Raw genomic sequence first — 22,890 nt, 5'->3', positions numbered from 1 at the left:
AGCGGAGCAACGTCACAGACGTAAGGCAAGGTAGCGTAGCCCACGGTTAGGTACGGATGGAAGACGTGTGCGTTGTGGATGGAGACAGGCTGGAGCCGGGTCTCTCTGGTCTCTCTGGTGACTTTGTTGTTTGGATAGAAGAAATGCCTTGATTAGGTACGACAAACTTGTCGAATGCGTGTGGTACCCGAGTTTCTGGCGATATGGGCGGCGGCTGAGGCTAAGGAGCATGAACCACAATCCTGGGAAATGCAGCTCGTAAGCAAGGAGAAGCTCTGAACGCGGCCTGCTTTTGTTTGGATGCAGAAAGGAATAGAATCTTCTTCTGGGTAGGCAATTGTGTTTATTACTGGTGACTGAGGCGCTGCATGGTCGAAAGTAAACACAGACGACCTGAGGTGAAGGAAGGAAGCAGGTTTCTGCGCAGCTGGCAACTAACTGCCTTCCTTCCGGATGCTTACTGCGTGCTGATGCGAAAAGTTGCATCCCGCGCCCGAGCTTGCCTCTTTTCTTCCTTTGCCTTTGCTAATTGGGCAGGTGTGCAGGCCCCCCTAACAACAGCAGCCTGCACTTCAGGTAGCACTGGGCGCTGGGTGACTGGGCATGGAGGTCTCTAAAATGATTTCTTCGATATGCCCATTGCCCACAGACTCTGAGGCGCAACTGCGCAACATTAACCACAATTTCTCCCAAATAGGTACGCGGCGTCAACTCCAAGTTCTGCGCCAATGTCTCAAACGATTCCAGCGAGCTGCTCAAAGGGGTTTCAACTCAGCTCCCCTCAGCTCAGCTAAGCTTCCCCATTGCGGCCATCTGACTTGGCCTTCGTAAGAAAGATGAAGACGAAGAAGACCTCGAGGTGGATGGATGTACACAAAGAAAGTGGAACCAAAACAACAAGGGTACGTATGTACTACGTGACTACGTACCCAGGTGCCCAGGTGAGGTCGGGTGTGCATTGGCCACTCGCTTCTCCACACCGGCAACCCCTGTCTCACAATGGATTTATTTCGTACCTGAGATCCCTTGCACCAAATTTCGACATTCAAGCGCCCTTACTGGCTAGATGGGGCGTTTCAATCACATCGTTTCAAACCATGATTTCCGGAGGGATGGCCCGGTATTCAACTTCAACGGCTGCAATTTCTCTGCTGTAATGAATGCAATTCGGTTCCAAGCCCGACAAAGTCCAGCCCGGACAAAAGACGCCGCATTTGCTCTGCTGGAAAGTACCGTGAAGAATCACTGACAATCTAACTTGGTGCTGACGTTGACGGTTGGCGGCTTACAGTCAGTGTCCCCTCATTTCGTATTTCTTCTTCTCGGGCATCCTCGGACCAAGCAGCGACCCGATTTTAAGCAGACAGTCTGTCAGACGCTCACGCAATGCCAATGGACCACATCACTGCCCCATCCACACATGTACAGTAGGTCGACGCAGCGCATCATTTTCAGCCTCAGAGGATATATTGCTATCCTATTAATACGGATAGTGGTGATCTCCTATTAACCAACGTGGGTTCGCACCTCTCGACGCTAGGTATCCCATCTATCCGTCACTCCGTTACACAACGTCGATCCCGACTCCCGAGCCGCCACAGAATCACTCGGATCCGGCCCTTCCTGGGGCCGTCCTTCCAGAACTTCCTGACACGCTTCACCATGCCCCTTTCGACCCGGCCACCTTTATGCCCGTCCACACTTCTCTCCTGGCCATCCCAGCTTCCCAACGGCGCGCCCGGGAACTAGCTGAGAAAAATATGGCCAGGACATCCTCGAACGGATCGCTAAGCCTCGAGAACGAGAGGAGCCGCATCGTAGTAGTGGTGATCTGGCAAGAAAGCTAACCGCCAATGGATACCTGGACTCCCACTTGCCATTAGTACAGGAACAGCCTCTTCTTTGCGTCGTCCACCACCCAAGCAAGGCCTTCCTTGAGGTTCGTGCCTGTCATGGCACTGCACCGCAAGACGTGCCAGCGATGTGTTCTGATCGCCTCCAATTGCAGCCCCTGAAGAGATACGTCAGCCAATCCCTCCTAGCAACGGTCAAGATGTTGTTCGGAGCACCAACTTGGAGAATTTCCTGCTCGTCCATGCATCCGTTGACATCGGTCTTGTTGGCAAACACCAGCAAACTCGCTCCAGAAAGTCGCTGTCAATCCAAATTAGCACCCGAACCGGGTACGCATCCACTTGTATACGTGTCGTCGCCGGAACGAACCTCTTCTTGCAGCAGGCCATGGAGCTCTTCTCTGCAGTCCTCGATTCTCAGTCTGTCCGTGGCATCGACGACCCAGATCAACGCGTCTGTCTTTTCAAAGTAATTCCTCCAGTACGAGCGTAGTGTCTTTTGTCCGCCCACATCCCCTGTTCCAGTCAGACTTGCCGCCAATGAAACATACATCAGCGTGAGGACGTACAAATGTTTAGCTTGTATCTGGTAAGCAGTTAGTACTCCTGCACGACAACGGATTGGAGAGATTTTGTCGACGAACCCGTCGTAGTCTATAGTCTTGATGATGAAACCTAATGTCGGGCTCACTGTGGTGACATCTTCGCCCATAATCTTTTTGACGATCGTAGTCTTTCCCGCATTATCGAGACCTCTGTAAAGTTCATCAGCGCGCAGGAAAGAGGCCGCAAATGGGTGGACAACACTGACAGCATCAGGATTCGCATCTCCTTGTCTCTGAGACGGGCCTTTCTTAAGATGGACAACATGGCGAAGTGATAGGTATAACTTCCTCCGGATGCATCGACAACAGACTTATTTTCAGACGTTCCAAGGTTTTGGGGATGCTCATAACGTCGGAGTTTCTGTCACCTGTCATGTAGAAGAGCCGGTGTAGGCAGAGGTTCGTCGGCGCTGCCTGAATGGATCGATTGACCACACGTGACCCCGCAGCGTCGGTCTGGGCTCGGTGAGGCCACCACCAGTGGGGCTTACCGACCACACCGAGTAAATGGACGACTAACATCACCAGATACATGTGCTGGATACTTCTCACCACGCCACAACGGTAGCCTCACATGATAATTACAATCCATGATATAAAATATCTTGAGTAATATGAGGGGCACTTGAATCTCAATAGACAACAATGTTCCCTGGTTCCCGGGCTTCTAGATGGATTACACGTCGGTGTAGTATTGAGCAGGTAATACCAGTCATTCCACTATTGCTTTATGCTAGAATGATCGGTTGTTTTCTAAAAAGTAATTATGGTTCTTAAGTACACAAAAATTTTGATCTCGTGGCTGATGCTGGGCCAGCCAAATGCATCTGTCCAAGATCAGGTGGGAAAAGGGAAGGAGCTTCTGGGTGAAGCCTGTTCCTGCCTCTCAACAGGTGAGCTGCCGTACCTCCCTCTTACCTACCAGACAACCTCACCTTCAAAATATTTCCTACTGCGCATCTCACCCACTTCCCTTCTTCTCCCTAAGGTTTCTCTGTACCAATTCTACCCTTTCTCACTCAAGCCGCTGCACCGAAAGCTTCTCACTTCCTTCGAACTGTCCATCCTCCCACGGTAGAAGTGATTTTGGAATCCTTCATCAATCTCGAGGTGCCAGCTTATTTTTTTTGTTCGCTGTTGCTTCGTTCCTGCAAGTCAAGAGCGGACATTTCACCTTTACTTCAGGTCGCCTTGGTTCACACCCGACGCGCTCTCATTGCTTAAAGCACAACACGACCTCATCTAGGTACTCCTTGAGGTACTCACGGTTCTACACTGACGCTGAAATACCGGTAACTAGGCAAGTACACTCATCTGCTGTAAAATTGATTCACAAAAAAAACATGAGTGTGCTAAGTTAGCTAATCCCCATTGTTCAGCCAGTTGCAAGCTCATTGTGTTTGGTCAAAGCACACATCGATTGCAAGATGTCAGATCCAAAGGGGATCCTCACCCCGGACAAGAAGACTGGTGGAAATGAAGTCCAGTCTAGCCACAGTGGAAAGAATCGTGGCAAAAACCTCGATCTCAAGCTGTCGGCCACCGCAAAGCCTTTCATCCCAGGGAAGCGATCTGGTGACCATGCGATCCATTTGAGCCATGATGAAGAGGATCGTGGCCAAGATCTCGATTTTAGCATTTCGATTCTCAAAGAATGTCTCGCCAATGAGGAGAAAATTGGCGAACATGTCAAATGCGACCGCATCGATCCCAGCACGCCAACCCCCATAGTCTCTGTCATCTTGAAGAACCAAAATGGCAACAATGAGAAGCAGTCCATTCATGAAGAAGAAAGCCGTGGCGAACACCTCTACCTCAAGTTGTCGAAAGAGCCTGCCACCATTGAGAAGCATTCTGACGACAATGAGAACCAATTCAGCCAAGATGAAGAGCATTGTGGCGAAGGCATTTCCAGACCGGACAGCCCTTATCCTTGGTCGTCCATCGGCTTGTACCCGCAGGAGGCTGGCTCAGCTCGACTCACATTCTCCTCTCTCGGTCCGGCCGTGGTTGAGAATAACACCAGTGAGAAGGCCCAGGCGGTGGTTCTTCCCTCGAGCAGCCCTTCCATGAAGCCCACCGGGCCGATCAAAAGATCAACCTCTATTCGATGGGCCATGAATCTTCCGGTCCCCCAGCGAAGACTTCCACCTCCTTCCTTCTTAGATGACCCCACTTCCAGCCCTGAGGCTCGCCGAATCTCTTTCGAATTCAACACCCGCAGAGCCCCTGGTGGAGATATTTTTAATGAAGGCCAAGAGAACGCTGACTACGACTACCTCGCCGAGCGCAGAGCCTACGCTGTAAGAAGTTTCGAGAGAACCCAGAAGGAGAGAGAGGCAAGAATTGCTGCTCTGCATTTGAACATTCAATCCGACGGCGACGACGACGTGGGGAACGACATGATGCCCTCTGGACTTTCAATGTCGAGCGACTACGTTCCCCCTCACAAGAGGGTCGCCAAAATCAAGGCAAAAATCGATCACAAGATCCAAGGTCCAGTTACCGAAGCCCAGGAGCCAACTACTACGACTAGCTACTTCGCGGAGTCGGATACAGAGTGTTCAACAGACTATGCTAACCCGCGTGCTCCTCTATCAGGCATGTTGGAGAAGTCAGTGCCTCTGACACCCAAGGCGCTCGAGGATCTTCCGGAGAGAAAGGGCGTCACTACCAAGTCGAAGAAGAGCCACTCGTCTTGGGATGTCAGCAATGACGACAGAGCTTCGTCGGGCCAGTACAGAGAGAATCCCAAAGAAGTCACTAGCTCCGATATGAAAGCCACCGGCAGTCCATCTTTTCTGACTTGGCTTCATACTCTGGATGGCCCGCTCGTCACTTCCTTCCTCAACGAGAAGCAGGATCACCACCACCACGATGTCAGCACCGACACTGGAAAACTCATCGACCGCATTGAGCAGCCGAACACTGTGGCTAATATTGAAGACGACAAAGACATGACGCCCGAGATGATTCAACGTCGCCGTGATTGGACCAGTAACCTGCTCGTTCATCGCGAGATCATGGTTCGAAAGAACATCGCCATTCGTCAGCGCTTGCAGCAGGAAGAGCGGGCCCATCAAGAAATGGCCATCCTTCAAGATCGTGACGAGAAGAGAGATGCTGCGCTTCGCGCGAAGACAAAGGCCACTGTGGCACCTACTATGGACGAAAACAGTCTTCTGGCAGACTGCGTACTTCGCCCTGCCCAGCGAGCTGATGCCGAGGCCTGCGCCGAGATGTACAACCTGGCTGTCGGTAAAGATCCCCTGGTGACCGATACCTACCCGGTCTCTGTTGAGCGGTTCGAATACATCATGATCGAGTGCAGAAGACAGCAGCTGCCCTTCATCGTTGCGACTACCAAGACGACTGACCTAACCGATCCCAACAACTGGCCGTCTCGCGATGCCTACCGACAATATATGAAGTGGCGGAAGTCTCAGCCGGCGGATGTTCTGGCTTCTGAGGCTACCGTCTACGGATTCGCCTACCTCCGGCCGTACGAGACAGGTATTGGAGGGCTCACCGGCAATGCGACCCCGACTGTTAAGGCTACTGCCTTTGTCCACCCTAAGCATCGACGTGGTCGGATCGGAAGTGCCCTTCTTCATCAGCTCCTCAGCCAGGTTTCCATCTTGTACCACGGTTATGTCGAGTGCCAGTGGGCTGATCCGAATGCTCAAGAGGACGCCTTCCACAAGCCTGACTTCCGGGACATTCATCGTAAGTGATTGAACGTGAAAGGAGTGTCAGATTCAATAGCTAATGGGATTTCTAGGTGTTATTGTTCACACGATGGCTCAGAGCGAGGGCGGACAGGGCCTCAAGTGGATGGACGACTTCATGTCGTCTTTCCAGTTCGAGAAGGTCGGCTGTCTTGAGCAGGTCTACAAGGTGAAGCAGCCACACGGCGCCGATTGGTACGACCAGGTCGTCTGGCAGCACTGGGCGAACAAGATCCCGTGCAGAACATTCTACGTGGGAGACGAGTCCGAATGCTCCTACGACTATCCCGGAAAGTACCACCCGCCTGGTGCTCGAAGAGTCAAGTCACCGGATGCTTCCAAGGACAAGCAGCACGACGATAGCCATGACAGCGATGATGTCTTTGGAGCCTAAGCTTTGCTGAGCGAGATCAAATACTGGCCTCATGCGCTCAAGCATCGGAGACCTCTGCTAGATTGGTCACCGTCGAATGAAAACCCGATATCGGGTATTTCGATCGATGATGATAGTTTTGGGGGTGAGTATCCAACGGCAAGGTGGTCTAAAAGAACTTTTCGAGCTGACATTTGCCAAAGGACAGACTCAGTCACCGAGAAAGAGCCAAGCTCAACAAGTTGCGAAGAACCCTTCCCAAAATTCCCTATTGCACGACCCGTTTTCGAAGCTAAGAAGAGAGCACTGGACACCGACGTCTTGTGGCTTTGCAACAACGATCCGACCTAGCAGCTTTCATTGGCAGCTTCATATCGGCATCTGACAGCAACATATACATGACTTCGCGTCCGAGAACTCTTCACTGGCTCATTCATTTGCTCTTTTCTTTCGGTCTTGTTTCGCACCTTCGTCATCAAACATCCCTTCCCTAATTGGATGTCAGAGTACACAAATTCTTTTCATCCTGAGGGAATCAGGGTTTGATTTTCTTTTAACCAGGCTCCTTCGACACCCATGTTTTCGGAGATCAAGATGATCTCATAGAAGACGTGCCGGCGGAATGAGCAGATACACCGGTAGCTTGGCCATCATGGACCATACCTTATTGACCTCGCGGGACACACAAGGCTTGTCGTCTCTCGGTGAATGGTGGACATTGGTATGGCCATGGATCTTGGGATTTTCTCGATCAGGGAGTGGATTTGGAGGAAGGAGAAAGGGAGGGAAGGGAAGGTAACGAATGCCCCAGAATGTGCAAGGGCCGGTCTTGTTTTGCTTTCTTCTTCTTCTCTTTGGAGTGTCCCTACCTTAATACTGCAACGGTAGATAGCTCAATCTTGTTCATCGAATTATGTGCCCCCTTGCCCATGCGCGTGATTTCGTGCCTTGTTCTTCTGCCCATGAAAAGGCGAAGACCAGTAATATGTACAGTATCGACTACCATGAAGATGGAAACCAAAACTACAAATGATTTTGCATAGATCTTACGCCCTTAAAACGCCTAACCTATCAGTACTACCTACCCAAAACCCAGAAGCAAATCCTTTCAATCTCGCAACACCCAAGCAATTGCAAACTCTTCACCACCGCCGAGCATTAGCCACACTATGCGAATCATCAGGATAAATCGTCGACGCCTCACTCATAGGGCCCCGTCCCTCGACCGTCACAACACTCCGCCCATCTTCACCCTCATCATCACTACTCAAAGGCGACACCTCCCTTACATTCCAGCCACCAGACTCCTCAACCCAAGTCCCAGTCTGCGCAGACCCCGCCGTCGGCGTTCTCGACCCATCCTCATACTCTCCTCCATCCTCAGACGCAACCAACCTAGAATCAACGCGGTCCCTGAAACTCGGCCGACCGATGCGCTCCATCTCTTCTAGCTGCGCTACCCTCTCCTGCTCGGCAAGATACCACTCCGCTTCTGTCGGCAACATTTGGAACCCCACCCAAGGAGGAGTAAACTTCGTAGCTGTGGCGCGGCGGTCCTGTGTCACGAGGTTGTTATTCTGGGTGGAGGGGGAGGAAGTACTTACGACCCCGCCGGGACGGGGTCCACGGGCGGAAGACGAGCGGGCCTGAATCTCGGGCCATGTCGTGACGATGGACGCGAGCGAGGAGGGGGGTTTGGGGTGAGGTCGGGCAGGCTCGTTGTTGGAGTATACGCTGGCGTCCGTATACGACGGGCTGCGCGGGACTTCGGCGGCGTACGCGCGGAACGGCGGTGCGAGGGTAGCGGCTGGAGGCGTGGCGGGCGGAGGCGTGCTCGGTTGGGATTCTGCGGAGTCTACATGTCGAAACCGATCACGTCGTCGGGCGTCGTCTTGGACCATTGATGGGGGAAAGTCAGATGCGCGTAGACGCTGTTCTTTCCTAGCTGGACTATTAGCAACGGCATCCTCCCAGAGAGCCCCTTGTTCTTTCCGATCCACTTCCTTTCCTGTACCAAAGTCTCGACGGAACTGGGCGTTGGGTTCAGGGGCTGGGCCGCCAAAGGCCGGGTGGAGGGAAGATCGATCGAGTTTACCCCCGTTACCGTTCTGGCGGGCTAGCTGCTCGTAATAATCCCCGACCGCATCTTCCCACGGCTGGTTCTCAGTGTCGGGGTCTTCATCATCTGGGTCAGCAAAAGGGTCCTCGCTCATTGCCGTTGAAGGCCGTCCACCCGTGGTCGACTGCTCGCCCGAAATTGAGCGCGGAGTATCACGTCTGTATGTCCTCCTGATGTCCTCCGAAGCTCCGGCTCCTCTCGAGTGCTTAGCTTCGCGTCTCTGCCGACGCGCTGCTCTGACCTCTTTGAGCATGGCCCGAATTTCCTCACCCAAGCTCGCGCTGTCTTTGAAGACTTTTCTCTGTGCAGTCTCTGGGAACTCATTGATCCACGCGTCTACAACCCTCTGCAAGCATGGTGAGATTCTCTCCGTCCGGGCGATGAGATTAGCACGAAGGTCGCCGAGGAAAGAGGGACGAGATCCGAGTGCTGACAAGATGCACGCCTCACAATGTGAATTGACATGGCTCAGTACTTTCGGCTGGCGGCCATAGAGGAGTTCGAAGTTGTAAGTGTCCATCCACAAGGCCTGAATGCCGTCCAGACGACGAACAAATTCCTTGATCAACGGTGTAAACTCCGGACCCCTACCGCGTTGTCGGTCATGTCGCAAGCTAGCCGTTTCCACCGTGATCTCTTTTAGAACCAGTGCAAAAAGGGCGTGAATTGTCCAAGGATTCAGGCCATAATGGCTCTTGCATAGGACTGCGGCCTGCGGTATGAACGAATGGCTACGCTTCTCGCTGTGCTTCATCGCAAGGCGAGTAAAAAAGTTAAATGGGTTGATGTTGCTGGGTGGACGGAGACAATCCGTGGGCAGTTGTTTCATTATCTCCTCTTGCTCCCTGAGCCAGCTCTTTGGGGGTTTCGCAATGCTGTGCTCGGCCGGGAGATAAAGGTATCGAACCAACTTCCTGACAGAACCATTTGATAAATCGTGTATACTTTGGTACGGGCTGGACATTGTGAAAAGTAGATGTGAAATTTGTGAGTGAATCGTTAGGAAGATTTCGGGATAGATATCGCTAAATTTGAGGCTGTTTACTGTTCGCCAAACGTGACCCAAGAGCAGCAGCAGGCCGTCTTTCTATACCCGCTGAGACGGAATGGCCATGTCGACACCGAAGAATCTCGAAGTTGACATTGTCTTTGAACCACGACTTGCCTGACCAAGGACAGCAGGCTCATCCTTTGGCTTTAAGCCACACAATGCAAAGAGGTATCTTTCAGTGTTGGGCTGGGACAAACAAAGCGAAAGACGTTGTCCTGCTTTGTTGAAATCTCCCTCAGTTCTAAACCGTGGAATAGGCGCGTGGGCTTCCTGTTACGTGGGTTTGTCGATATCGCCCGTCAATACCAGGCCACGGCTGTGGTCGCATCATCTGCATCGATTCCGACCAATAATACCAGGGACAGCAGAGGGCTAGAAATTGTCGCCGCACCTGCAATTGGTCACGTGTGGAGAAGTCCCTGGGGTTGGCTCGAGTGGTGCCAGCAGTCATCCCAGTCGCAACTCGTGAGTAGCGGTGGGATCAAATGCATCGTTCAATCGAACCTAAAACCAAAGAGGGGCTGATGTAAGCAACACACCCGATCAAAGCAGCAACCATTTTAAGAACGACTCACAAGACGATTCATTTGCAGATAGCCAAGTTCCCAGACACTGTGGTGGTTGAAACAGTCTACTCGGATCAGGTGGGGTCTCTAAATAAATTGAATGCATCGATCAGTGGTCACTCCAGAAGACTGAAGAAGCGGTTAGCAAGCCGAGAAAGCTTGCGGCGGTCAGGAGAATCGCTCTATTGGGCCTGGCGACAAGGCACGACATCTCTCTCATCGAAACGTCTCTACTAGCAACGCTGTCCAGGGCTCGGCACGATCGTTCGTGCTACTGTCTCGTGTTACTGCGAGGTTGACCCTTATCCCGCGAAACACAACCCAAAAAACCCCCACATGCCATCAAGCCTTCTGCTATTAAAGGGCAGAACATGGCTAACCTTTGATGAGGCCCATGTCGGAAAAAATCAAGCTGCACGAGCGCCATGCCCTTCCAATTCCGTCGGCCCCCATCGTACAGACCAGATATCAAACGGCCCAACTCCCATATCATGCTCGGCTTTGTTCGTTATAGACGTAAGGTTTTGAAAACAGCTTCGTATAGCTAGGGATCATGCGTGATATCGATGATCCTGCTCCTGTCTCATTCGCTCCAGGCGGATCTTGGCCGCTTCCGTACCATCGTCCGGTGTCGCGGGTTCCTTGAACCAAGGATGTTGCAATGCCTGCTTCGCAGTGATGCGGTGTTGGGGGTCGTAGACGAAGATCTTCCGAAGGAGATCCAGGAAGTTCTTGAAGTAGGTTGAGTTTGAAGGGATGATGTCCTACAAGTTATTAGCGAGCCATCCTCTAGCGTCCTGAGAGCCTAATTTGCATACCTCCAATCTTCTCATAGCCTTGACGAATCTCTTGGAAGCTCGTGTTGTCTCTGGTGTAGGATAGTCAAGTTTCAACCGCTTGAAGTATCTGCACAGTATCAGTACGCATTTTCCTTGCCCAACTGTGCCATGGACCACTCACTTAGAGGCAGGATTTCCACCACTTCTAGTGGCCATCTTGTTCACAGCTTGGACGAGGCTGGAGTCGATTCTCTGCCCGACAACCATCTCCATCATGGCTAGGTGCTCCAGGTTGTCGTGCGTTTGGAACAAAGCGTCGCCGGTAAAAAACTCGACTAGGATGCATCCGATGCTCCAAATGTCGCATGGGAAGGACCATCCAAGACCCAGAATAATTTCTGGCGCTCGGTAATGACGGGTGCTGACGACGGAGCTGTGGTATTCGTCTTGGAAAGTGGCACTACCGAAATCAATCAAGCGGATTTCCGTGTCGAGTAGGACTCTGCGCTGGTTCGCTTGTCGATTGACGGTGGTAGAAGAAGAGGGTATCTTTCGGTTGTAGGTGAAGGTCTGGTAGGCGCTGTCGCACAAAAGAATATTCTCGGGCTTCAAATCAGTGTGGATGAGGTTGAGATCGTGCAGGACTGCAATCTGTTAGTGGGAGGCCTGGCTAGAGACATTTTTGCAAACCCACAGGCAACGCTGGTGAAGAGCTGTCGAGCGAAGCTCTGAATCTGACTGTTGGGAAAGGGAACAAAACTGTTGCTCTTGAGGAAATCGAAGACGCTTTGGCCAAGAAGGTCCATGACGATGCAAATGTGACCGCGGTAGTCGAAACAGTCCCTGAGGTGGATACAGCGGTTGCGGTTTTCGTCATCGTTGGCCTTGAGTGTTGCGAGGACTCGGAGTTCTATTCGCGAGGCATCTCGGTATTTTTGCACCGACCGAATGATCTTGATAGCGACAGACTTGTTCCTCTTACGGTCTCGAGCCTGGACTACTTTGCCAAACGTTCCTTGCCCGAGCAGCTTCACCATTTGATCTGCGATGAACGTTAGCACCTGATGGTCAATAGATTGAGGGCTCAACATACACTTGTCCGTAAGGTCGGCATCAGGAACAACAATGTAGTGTCCATCATCATCGTCAACTTTAGCATTCTTGTTGTACCCCTGCTGGGAAACCATTAGCATTTGGATAAAGACGTATCGGGACGAGACGAGAATACTTACATCCTGAACCAATCGAACGTGAACGTCGGGCGCTTTCTTGGGAGGGTAAGGAGGCGGCTTGTATGTAAGGAATGGGTCGCCGAGACCTTCGACCTCTCTCTTCTTGGCCTCTTGGGCAATCTGTTGACGGGTTCTCTTACGCTTCTGACCAGGCTGAGCATCGTAATATTCGTGCCCATTTGAAGAGAGGGACGTGGCTGCGGTGGTGTGGATGGCTGAGTTTGTAGTGCGGTCGGTGGATATGGTCGATCCGTTGGGTGTGCCGTTGTGATGAGGAGTGGTGGTGTGGGAACCGGCGTACTTGTTGTGGTAGACGGGGTCGTATGGCTGAGGCTCGTCGTCTCTTTTCCGCTTCTTGGGAACAGGTCGGCTGGTGGTACCATTTGTGGTGACGCCATTCACGCTGCCGTTACCATTGGAGACGACCCTCACGCCGTTGCCGACGGCTTTGCCCTGCTCTGGCTCCGGGGTGTCATCGATGACGATGATTTCCTTGGGCAGGCCATTTTTGTAAAATTTGTTCCAGTCAGGCTCCTTTGATCGTCTTCGCTTGCGAGCGGACTGGGAGGACTGGGAGAGTGAGTTGGAGGCAGGCATGGTGGAGGTGGTGAGCGAGTAGTTCGCGTCGGGACTCGAGACGTCGTGAATGGTCCTCGAACTGGCTGACGAGGCTGAAGGGCCTAGGCCATTTGGACCGGCGTGGCTCGCAGTAGAAGTGGTAGAATAGGCGATGCTCGACGAGTTGGCATATGCGGGAGGCAATCTCGTCGTCGCCGTGGATGAGGAAGTAGAGAGAATTGGGTTCGCTGGCTGTCGGTACGAAGAGCCGGTGGCAGTAGAGGCTTGGTACGGCTGATGTGAGTAGGGATAATGGGGATGATGATAATGCGAGTGAGGAGGCAATGTCGCTGTAGCCGTTGTGGGAGTCGACATGATTTTCCTCGTGTCTTGCCGGTGTCGAGAGAATCACCTTTGGAGACAGAGAACGAGGGCGAGGGCGGATGGCGAGGGCGGATGGTGAGGGCGAGGAAGGAAGGTTCGATGATGGAGGGAAGGCGGAAGGAAGGTGGTTTCGCAGGCGCTCGCTGTGCCGGTGTGCTGGGCGCTGAGCGCTGGATGCTGGGTGCTGGTAGTGCTGCTGGGTACAGTACTGAGTACGTGCCCGGCTGTACTTTGGTTTTGGGGGGGATCCAATGATGGAGGGTGGAGGGTTCCCAAATCCAAACAGTGGAGTTCGGGGTTAGTCCCAAGGTATATCAGCCCTGGGAAGAGGAGGGAGGGAGCGTGAAAAACAGAGGGTGAGTGAGGGAAAACAGAGAGCAAGCCCAGTGTTGTCGGCTTTCAGCGTTCCCTCAGCAAAGAGTGTGCGCTGTGTGCTGTGTGCGGCCCCTGGATCTGGTTGCCGGTGCCAGTGGTGGACTGGTGGTGTCTGGGAGTGGGCTGCAGATTGACGACGTGAGTGGGTAAAAACAGCTTTCCGGTCTTTGCCTCTGGCTCTGCCACGGGCGGCTTGTCGCTGCTGCGGTACCGCTAGCTAACCTTGAAGAGGGACCGCAGGGTCTCCGGCCTGGATTTCCCGAGTCGTGTGCAAAGTGTGGCTGGTACGGGTACAGCGTACAAGGTGGACGGGGGTCGTCGAGGATTCGTTTGATGACAGGATGGACGGGTATGGTAGGTAGGCAGGCGTATGCGTGTACTGTGGACTGTGCTGTGCTGTACCCGCTGGGAAAGCCTCTTTGCTACATCGAAGAGGCTATGACGCGACGCGAGTTTCTTCGGTTTGACAGGAGGAGGTTTCTACCAGGAGTGGTGGAAGACGGAAGAAAGTCGGAGGAAAATCAACAGCAGGAGCAGGGTTGACTGATGATGATGAGGAAAGAGCTGGGGAAAAAAAAAACAAGCCGCCGGTCGCTGTGCAGACTCCAGAGTGCCCTGGTGGATGGACTGGACGTTGTGGTCGAAAAAAGTGACGAAGTTCCGAGGGATGACCGGCCGCTTCACTCTCTTGGTCCGTGGGGAGCAGCAGTTGGTGAGGTGAGCAAGTGGAGGGGCCCTGACGGGAGGAGGCGACCAATTGTGGAGAATAGACGACCTGAGGGACGAGCACGAGAGGACAAGACAGGACGAGGACGTCTTGGTGGTGGACACTCCGACACTGAACTTGGAGTCCTGAGTGCAGGCGATGAAGCCAAGGGGAATCGATTGAGTGTGGGCGTGGGTGACTGACTGGGCGTGTACTTTGGCGACTTTGGTACATAGTAGCGTGCGTGTCAACGAGTGCGTGTGGGAGCGGAAATGGAAGCAGCCAAAAGTGGATGGGGGACGACAGGCGGCGGAAGAAACGAGATGGGGAAAAAGGTTACGTTGGTTAAGAATCTCCGATGTGGGATACTTGTGATTACGCCGTCAGCCCCATACAGCCGGGAGTACCTTTAACCAAACGTAGGTAGTCTGGCGGCTGGCCCGCGCATTTCGGCTACTTCTGGTCAGGTACCCAGCCATGGAAGGTGCCTACCACACTCACGCAGTGAGACGAATGACTGGTTGCCTTTCCATTTTACTCTACTTTTTTTTTTTTTTTTTTGACTCTTTTCTCCGTCCATCTTGGGGAATGGAAAGTTGACAAGATGGATAGAGAGGAGAAGATTTGCTCATGAGTCCTCCCTGCTCCGTAGTCTCCGGTTAAGCCCACTTCAAGCCAAGGCAGTAGGCGGCAAGACGGACAGGTTCCAGTCGCTTTCTCACGCGTCGGCCGTCGAGTCGAGGATGGGACAATCAAGGGACCACTGGCAGGGTATGGAGGGGCCCTAGACTGATGTGCACCGGGAAGCATAATAAATCAAGCCGGTCACTATTAACAGACTCGGAGGTGCGGGTGTCGGGTATTTGGTCTCGCGGTCGCCATCAAAGTTGGTCTCTTCAACGGTACCGGGAACAATACGAATCTTGCAGCGTCCCAGGCTTCTTCGAGGTTGCTCAAGAGCATGAGACCATAAGGTACTCTGGGCCTGAGGTTGAATATCTGGCAACCTTACTACCCTTCGAGCCTTCTTACGAATGCCTTACACAGGTACAAAAGTTTCCGCCTCAGCGTCTGTATTGGTACAGGTAATATATCGGAGGGAGTGGGAGAGTGGGGTCGGGGCGAAGCGTAGGTAGGATGGAGGTACTTCAAGACTGTGCCCTGCTTGCGCATCTCTGCCAGATGGCACATGTACGGATACCTTTACCTTCGGACTGGCTAAAGCAGGTACTTGACAACGGCTGCAGATCGATGCCATGACGCGAGTATCTTATCGTGAAAACCCACCCACTCAGCATCTCTCAGAATGTCCTTGCCGCAGCGGAAGCAGTGCCGTGCAGTGCAGCGCTGAATCTGTCCAACTTGATCCGACATGTGCCAGACGCTTGAGGCCGTCTTTGAGGCAGATTTTGAAAATAAGGACCTGAGGATGATGAGATTAGGATACAGATGAAATGTCCGTACGGAGTACTCGCGATGATATGTTAAGGCGGAAAGTCAAGGTACCTATCCGTATTTTGGCAGTCTTTCCAAGTTGGATACGGAGTAGCTATTGTTCCTTATCAAGCGAGATAGGGCGTGTTCCAGGTTGTCAATCTGTGCCCGCCGGATCATCAACCGCAGCGAAAGTGTTTTGAGCATCCATATGGCTCCCCTCCGAAGGGAATCCTCGGACTTGGTGCTTCGATTCAGACAAGACGACGAGACGGGAGGTACTTGGGTGGGCTGCAACTTGCAGGTGCTTCCGTGCTTTTAGCCTCTCGCCTACTGTACATCCGGCAGGAACAAGGGGCCTGTCACCGATGTGAGGTACAGGGCATTTCGGTCTTACGCACACCATATTTCCAGGTTTGTTTCCAGGGGCCCGTACCTACTTTATTTCGGAGGGCTTTGGCGGTCCGACATCATTATGGGTGGTTTCCGGCTTTTGCTTGTCGAGGTCCCTTCGTGTGCACCAAGACGGTTTGAGGTTTCATTTCATTGTCTGCTTGAATCGTATCGAAGCACTTAAATCAAGGTGCCTTAGGTAAGTCATAAGATAGCTGCCATGTCGAAGATTCGAGGCAGGTACCAGATATGTGTATTGGATGAAAGAAAGGAAGGCGAAGCACGGGAATGCCCCGCCATTTCTGGTGAGGCAAGAACTCTGAACGAGAGCGGCAGGCGTAACGTACGAACGCACCTGCCCAGTTCACCGTAACATGGAAACCAGCGATAGAAGGACGGAAGGAGCCACGGAGCCCACGAAGGAAGGACGCTACTTCTCAAGCGGTGCTTCAATGGCGTGAATGGGACTGTCCGTCTGGCCGCATTCTAGCGTCTTTAGACTGTCATCGTTGCATTGCTCCAACATTCTTGTCTATCTGCTTTCTCACATACAATACCTTGCAGACTTGATATGCCGCACCGTTTGCCAACAAAGTCATTCCGTTGCCCTCTCTTCGATAAATCGGCACGCACTCACCCCCAGTCGGCTCCTCTCCCCTCCAAGTTCCAACTGGACGGCTCCCGCTGGCTCTTTCCTTTTCAAGACAGAGAACACACCACCGACAAGCCCTCCTCAACCACGTCTCAATAACCGGGATCGCGGCATGGCAGGCATCTTCGGCATTCAAGACTCGATAGTCTGGGACTTTATCTGTCTTCACGCCCAAATGCTTCCATCAATCATTTCCATTCTCAGTCCCAAGGGAAAGACGAGACATACGGCGACGGTCATGTACCATCTCGAAAAGACCGAATACAGTATTGTACCCTTGCGGTTGTGCGCCCAAGGAACCCATGTCCGATGACTTCGCCCAAGGCTTGACTTGTCACGCTCGCAAAATCAAAGACACGCCAATCCAGTGGCCGCCGACGGCTTCACGCTTCACGCTTCTCGCTCCTCCTCTCACCCACTTTACGCACTTGGCGGGTCGCTCTAGAGTCCGCCCTCCACCCCAACTTTGCTGCCCGCCAATCTGCCTCCACGACAATCTTCCAGACGGGTTTAGCGTCCCGCCGGCCTGGGCAAGTCGCCTCTTTCAAAGTCACGTCGTTGCGCAGCGAGTGATGGGCTGCCGCTGCCGCTGCTGCTCCGTCACTCTGTCACTCCATCACAGTATAATCATGGCTAGCCCATACTCTTTTCTCTCGCCGTTGCGTTGTACTCGACCGCTGTCTCCTAACCAGTACTTATGTGAACAATATCACACACCTGAGCTACCATTCCTAGTAGCCTGAAATGGCCGGGACTGGACTGGGCCGGCTTGGTCTGACCATTCATACAGAGCACACACCCGTACACCTCAACACCAGCCGCCTTCACGATGGGTGGACAAACGAAAAGGTTGGATGGATGGATCCAGTCCCCGCCAACCAGCCCCAGTGCTACCGCTCCACGGCAGGCAGGGCAAACCAGCAGACGCAGCGGCAGCCTGACATATCGGGGCTCCGTGCTGACAAAAGAAAGCCCTGCACATCTTACCTTAATTCGAGGAAACGCGACCTGGTCATCATCACGTTGGTTTGCTCCGAAATCCCACGCCCTTTGGCTGCTGCAATACGTCAGAAAGTTCGAATATTGCAGACCAGATGGGTCCCCTAAACGGGCCCTGATACAGGCTTTAAACTTCACTCTGGTTGTTCTTGCCTCTTTAATACTACATTACCTCATGGCATGGCACCGGAGACTTCAACAACCTGGGAACCACCGGCTGGCGGTTGGCGGCGTTGAGCATCAGTCCAAACACGGCCCAAAAGCATGATCCACGCATTCCACACAGTCGCCCAAGATCTGATCGCACCGAAAAAGCTAATGGGAATAATGATCCGTACCAACATGCACAGTAAAGGAAAGACAACAAACTCTTCAGTATGAGCCACGGAAATGGAAGCGTTTGACCTACTAATCCAACCAGCCAGCACTGGCCGCCTTTTGGGCTTGACATCCCTATGGATACCGCTGCTTTTGATCTGATCCCACCGTCTCCTCTATGGCAACCCAACAGTGCACACTGGCAGCACAATCACCGACGAATCTCCAAGCACTTCCTAACGTCTACATCCCTGCTTCCCGTCCAAAGATGCGCCAATGGGGCTTTTGGGGAGCAACACCTTCTACCGCCAACGACCAACCATGGTTGCAGTTCATAACGCGGTGGGGATAAGAGGCAAAGGGTCGCAGTCATCACGACGCTTGTGAGGAGGCTCGGAGGCAGTGAGGAATACCCCGACTTGAGCGTAAAGAGGCAGGAGGCTTGTGAAGCTCCTCTTCGAAATTCATTGGGAGACCACATTATCAGCACAGAGCAGGGCAGGGCGGAGCGGACAGAAGGAAATCTGTGCTGTCAACGGCCCCTCTCTCCGACCAACATCATGCCTGCAAACGCAACTGCACCTCGAGAGTCAAGGCTCACGCAACTCCATCATACTCCATCGGTCACCGGGCTGTCGTTCTTCACACCATTGTCAAATTTTTGAATAGAAAATCGTAGAGCTGGATTCGACTTTCAATTTCCATGTCACACATCGTTTGTCAGTCATGCTTACGTCTTTGCCGCAAACAAAACTCGACAGTTTCGAGAGACTTTTAAGAGGGATCCGGCACACAGTCGCAACGATATCCGCGCATGGTGTCTTCGCGGTGTACCTGTCTGGTACGTGGCGTAAAGTGCCTGCATGACTCCAAGATACTGAGCCCGTGGCAACCGAGACTAGACAAGCATAGGCCCAGAAGGTGTGCCTCGCCGCGAAACATTGGTGGTGAGAGGCCCAGAACAAGCGGCCTATATTTCCCCCTCATGAAGATCATTCAACGATATGATGGGGGGTTGCCCGGCCGTCCTGTCAAGACAAGCGATGCCTGGTAATGGCTTAATCCTGCCAGCATGAGCAGACAAGCATCTGCACCCGAGCTGAATAGCAGGTTGCGACTTTTCTCTCAGTCTCGACGCTCTCGCACCATGCATCATCCTGGGCAGAGCGTGCTGCTGCCATCTGCCACCACTGACGGCTGGAAAGTTTCAGTTCCTTGAACGCAAACATGCCGTCGGGCCACTGAGCTTTCCTTTTTCTTCTTTCCAGAGCCTATGATCCGTGCTTGCGTCGCAGGAACGCCCATCTCCCCTTTTGCATGCACATAATCGGGGGACGAAATGTCACCCAAGGGCCGCAGACGGCTTTACTTAGTCAGGAAGCGGGCTCGCGGAGAAAGCACGACTGGCAAGCACCGAACTTCAGCTTCGAGGGAATCAAAGAGTCTCGCACTATCATCGGCGTCCACTCTCATTCCAAACAAGGTAAGGCGGATTGAGATCGGTACCACGGATAGAGAGGTATCTTTCGCGATCAACACTGACTTAAGGGAGCAAGAGTGGCAGGGCACCTCGTCGTTCGAAGCCAGAAAATAGACTGAGGTAAGTAGGACAGAGGACTTATTGATGTGCTGACTGTGCATAGGGGCAGCGCCTCCATCTAGCAGGCGAGGATTTCCATGATTCCCAAAGCTCGTCCTTATCAAACTACAAGAGTACCAATACCTGTTTATGATTTTATCTGCCCTATTGCTCACAAGGCGGTGATACCAATACCTATAAGTTATGTTGAGACGTGCTGCCTTCGACAGACTATAACGGGACTGTCTTGGTCTATTTGGGCTGAGCCAGCCTCAATAAGCTGTAAGCAACCCCGCTGACCCGTCATCCCACCCCTCCTTTGGTGGCGATTCTAAGCCAAGCTCGTAATTGTCCCGTCCTAGGCTTGTCGAGGTGGTGTCGCGCCTCTCGAGGCACACAGGCGGCGTGGTCGATAAGATTTCATTCAAGGCCGTTGGTTTAGCTGCCGCTTGTCGTCATGGTGGTGCAGTATTACTCCGTACTCATCCAGAGAATCTAATTGCTTCTTGATTACCTCAGCCTGCCTTTTGTGGTGGTGTAAGTCCTTTGGAGGCGATGCCCGACGCACACGAACGTCTCGCCTCACATACTGGCCATGTCTTAACACACTTTTGTTGTGACAAATTTGACCACTGCAGCTGGATTGGAATTACCCCGGGGTTTTCGTTCACGTGATATCTCAATTTCCTTTCTGAGAAGCGGACGATTTGCCCACCTGGCTACAAGCAACTTCTACGCCTCGTGGACCACCCCCTCCTTGGACATACATCAAGACACAGTGGTTTCCGCAGGCTATGCATATAGAACCACCAGCCAGGTAAGGCAATGATATCACCCAAAATGTCTACCATTTCCGCGGTTCTGAACATACCGGGGAATTGGCGACCGTGGGTGCCAAAGACGACTTTGTGGCTGCGTGAAACACGTTCAACGTCCGATCTGACACCGGGTTCTCTATCCCATATTACGCTCATCCGGGGGGGTTGGACGGAGATTTCCTCCCTCCTCCTGAGTTATTCCCCTTTTGACGGATGCGATTGCGATAAACACGTCAGGGCGGAAAGACGGTATCACAGGTGAGGTAGGAAGAAAGGCCGCTTCGGCAAGACTTGCCTGTATCGCATCGCGTGGGCGACGAGAAACGTCCGCGATACGTCCCCCCCTGCCGTCATTTCTTGCTTTGAACCTCCTATGCTTGATGCGAATTCGCTTTGCAATGTTTTGATATCCCAGTTTTGGTAGCCTAGCAACGAAAAATGCAAGAGACAGTGACAGATATCTAGATACCCCTGTTGAACACAACGAGACCGCCCTCGCCCCCGCGTCCGTGGAACTCGGGCTCGAGCTTGTCTGCGCTGATGCTCTGTCGCTGGGGGAACACGGCGAGGGCGAGCGGGAGGACGGCGTAGCTCGTCACGAGGATGAGGCCGAGGTTGACGGGCACGGTGAGGCGGGGCCGCTGCTTGAGCCACTGCTGGGCTTGCAGGCGGACGAGGACGAGAGGGGGGATGACCATGATGGGAGTCGAGTTGAAGACGCGGCTGCAGGCTGTTTCGCCGACGGCGATTTGTGCTGCCTTTTTGCTGCGGCCTAGGGATTGGGGCTGCTGGTTGGTACCTTCAACATCTGCCTTTGTTTCCGTGGTCTCTGCCTTCTTCTCCGCGACGACGGGGAAGACGTCGATGCCCTTGCGCATCTCCTCGCCGCGCATGAGGAGGACGTTGAGGAAGCCGGCCGAGGCGACGGCGGCGAAGGGGACGAGGCGGGTGAGCGTCGTGCGAGTCGCGGGCGTGAGGTTCTTGAGACGAGGCACGAGCTTATTGAGGCCGACGGCGACGCCGCAGGAGACGGAGACGGCCATTGCGTAGGACTCGCCGAGCTTGCGCCAGGATAGCGGCGAGGACTTGTTTGCGTTTGCCGAGTTGATGGCTACGTTGAGGGACTGGTTTACGACTTGCCATGCGATTGTGCCTGCTGTCTGTTCGTGGGAATTGTGTTAGGACTGCGATTTCCTTTTTCTTCTTCTTCTTCTGGAGGTCTGAGCTCAACTCACTCCGAGGCCGGGCTGGAGCATGCCAGCTGTGACGACCAGGTTGGTCAGGACGAAGGCGGACATGCGGAAGGGGAGGAAGACGGGTTCGGCGGTATCTACACGGGGTGAGGTGCGCGAATGCGCCGCGTGTTAGTCACCGGGTACCGGGAGAGAGGCAAACAAGCAACGAGCCCTTGTCGCAAGAGGCAGTGTTTTTTTGTTTTACGGGCTCGTCGCACCTGGGTGGAGGGTCGAGTCGACGACCTTTTTGGCCTGCCAGAGCTCGGGGGTCATTGTCGGGATCTTGCCCTGCTTGTACTCGGTGAGGAGTGACTTTGCTTGATCGAGACCTGTGCTGCCGACGAGGAGGGTGCTGTTTGGGAAGATATGTTAGTATCTGGTCTCTTGGGTCCGTGGTGCGAGTTCTGGTAAGGGCAGAGGTAAGGGGAGGCTGGCGTGGTGATGTTGAGGTAGACGCGCGCAAAGGAGTCATGATCGTGGCCTTGCGATGCGACGCGCGAACTGGGAGGGTTTTGGACGTACCTCGGGTCGGTGAGGCCCAGGTTGTGCCGTACGCGGCCCATGTATGTGCTGAGATCATACTGCGAGGCGGGAAGCTCGCGGCTGCCGGGGAGAGAGGCCGACATTTGGGAGGCTAGGTTCGGAGTGTGGTTTGGTGGTGAAGCGATTTCGCGAAACAACGAGGGTTTGGTAGAAGGATCGTCGCGAAGCTTTCTTTGTCTCTCTCCCGCAATTGAGAGCTATCCTCGAGGGTAGATATGCCCAAATATGACAAGTGAGGGGTAAACTCGAATGCAATGCAATGCCACGCGACCAAAGAAGGCGGGAGCGGTGCCGACGAATGCTGGTGGTACGGCGGTTTTGAGGGAGGGGGGAAAGTCGATTGCGGTGTGAGTGAGGGTTCCCGTGGGATTTGGATTGGGTTTGGTGGTTTTTTGACAGGAGGAACGGAAAGGATGGGTTATCGTCGGGTGAGCTCCCGAGATCGGTGGATTTGGGGGAAGAGAGACCCCAGAGGAGGTTATCCGGACGAGATGATTGGGCGGCAGAGCTTGGACCCTGAAGTTGTTGCAGCTGGTGGCGGTTGGACGCGGGCCCCCAGGTTATCTGTCACAGTAGGGCGTTGGGCGTGA

The 22,890-nt window shown here is 53.4% G+C and overlaps 6 protein-coding genes across 6 annotated transcripts; 1 reads left to right on the top strand and 5 right to left on the bottom strand.

Annotated features, from left to right (window-relative positions):
- Positions 1-1,694: 1,694 nt before the first annotated feature.
- Positions 1,695-2,822, bottom strand: BDP81DRAFT_67893 (ADP-ribosylation factor 4). Its single transcript, XM_060596144.1, has 6 exons — positions 2,665-2,822; positions 2,498-2,608; positions 2,423-2,439; positions 2,224-2,369; positions 2,074-2,154; positions 1,695-2,011 (listed from the first exon to the last, which is right to left on the bottom strand). The coding sequence occupies exons 1-6, from the start codon at positions 2,721-2,723 to the stop codon at positions 1,880-1,882; spliced, it is 546 nt and encodes a 181-aa protein (XP_060442167.1). The 5' UTR covers positions 2,724-2,822; the 3' UTR covers positions 1,695-1,879.
- A 2,410-nt stretch (positions 2,823-5,232) lies between these two features.
- On the top strand, positions 5,233-6,622 carry BDP81DRAFT_379782 (uncharacterized protein; the record flags this gene model as incomplete). Its single annotated transcript, XM_060586826.1, has 2 exons — positions 5,233-6,184; positions 6,240-6,622. The coding sequence occupies 2 exons, from the start codon at positions 5,233-5,235 to the stop codon at positions 6,578-6,580; spliced, it is 1,293 nt and encodes a 430-aa protein (XP_060442166.1). The 3' UTR covers positions 6,581-6,622.
- Positions 6,623-7,646: 1,024 nt separating this feature from the next.
- Positions 7,647-9,806, bottom strand: BDP81DRAFT_67843 (uncharacterized protein). Its single transcript, XM_060596143.1, has one exon. It carries the CDS (start codon positions 9,640-9,642, stop codon positions 7,702-7,704), a length of 1,941 nt encoding a protein of 646 aa, XP_060442165.1. The 5' UTR covers positions 9,643-9,806; the 3' UTR covers positions 7,647-7,701.
- Positions 9,807-10,846: 1,040 nt separating this feature from the next.
- Positions 10,847-13,239, bottom strand: BDP81DRAFT_463287 (kinase-like domain-containing protein; the record flags this gene model as incomplete). The annotated part of the gene is made up of 6 exons (XM_060594000.1): positions 10,847-11,059; positions 11,114-11,201; positions 11,256-11,718; positions 11,769-12,116; positions 12,168-12,249; positions 12,307-13,239. The coding sequence occupies 6 exons, from the start codon at positions 13,237-13,239 to the stop codon at positions 10,847-10,849; spliced, it is 2,127 nt and encodes a 708-aa protein (XP_060442164.1).
- A 4,480-nt stretch (positions 13,240-17,719) lies between these two features.
- BDP81DRAFT_434006 (uncharacterized protein) lies at positions 17,720-19,040 on the bottom strand. The gene is made up of 2 exons (XM_060590923.1): positions 19,023-19,040; positions 17,720-18,966 (listed from the first exon to the last, which is right to left on the bottom strand). Exon 2 carries the CDS (start codon positions 18,256-18,258, stop codon positions 17,971-17,973), a length of 288 nt encoding a protein of 95 aa, XP_060442163.1. The 5' UTR covers positions 18,259-18,966; positions 19,023-19,040; the 3' UTR covers positions 17,720-17,970.
- A 1,790-nt stretch (positions 19,041-20,830) lies between these two features.
- BDP81DRAFT_67798 (tricarboxylate carrier) lies at positions 20,831-22,650 on the bottom strand. The gene is made up of 4 exons (XM_060596142.1): positions 22,280-22,650; positions 21,976-22,109; positions 21,758-21,852; positions 20,831-21,682 (listed from the first exon to the last, which is right to left on the bottom strand). Exons 1-4 carry the CDS (start codon positions 22,381-22,383, stop codon positions 20,984-20,986), a joined length of 1,032 nt encoding a protein of 343 aa, XP_060442162.1. The 5' UTR covers positions 22,384-22,650; the 3' UTR covers positions 20,831-20,983.
- Positions 22,651-22,890: the final 240 nt, after the last annotated feature.

The sequence above is a fragment of the Colletotrichum phormii genome, assembly GCF_030913505.1.
Source record: "Colletotrichum phormii strain CBS 102054 chromosome Unknown BDP81scaffold_17, whole genome shotgun sequence".
NCBI classification, from domain to species: domain Eukaryota; kingdom Fungi; phylum Ascomycota; class Sordariomycetes; order Glomerellales; family Glomerellaceae; genus Colletotrichum; species Colletotrichum phormii.
The sequence above is the reverse complement of the archived record's forward strand: the minus strand, read 5'-3'. Positions and strand labels throughout refer to the sequence as shown.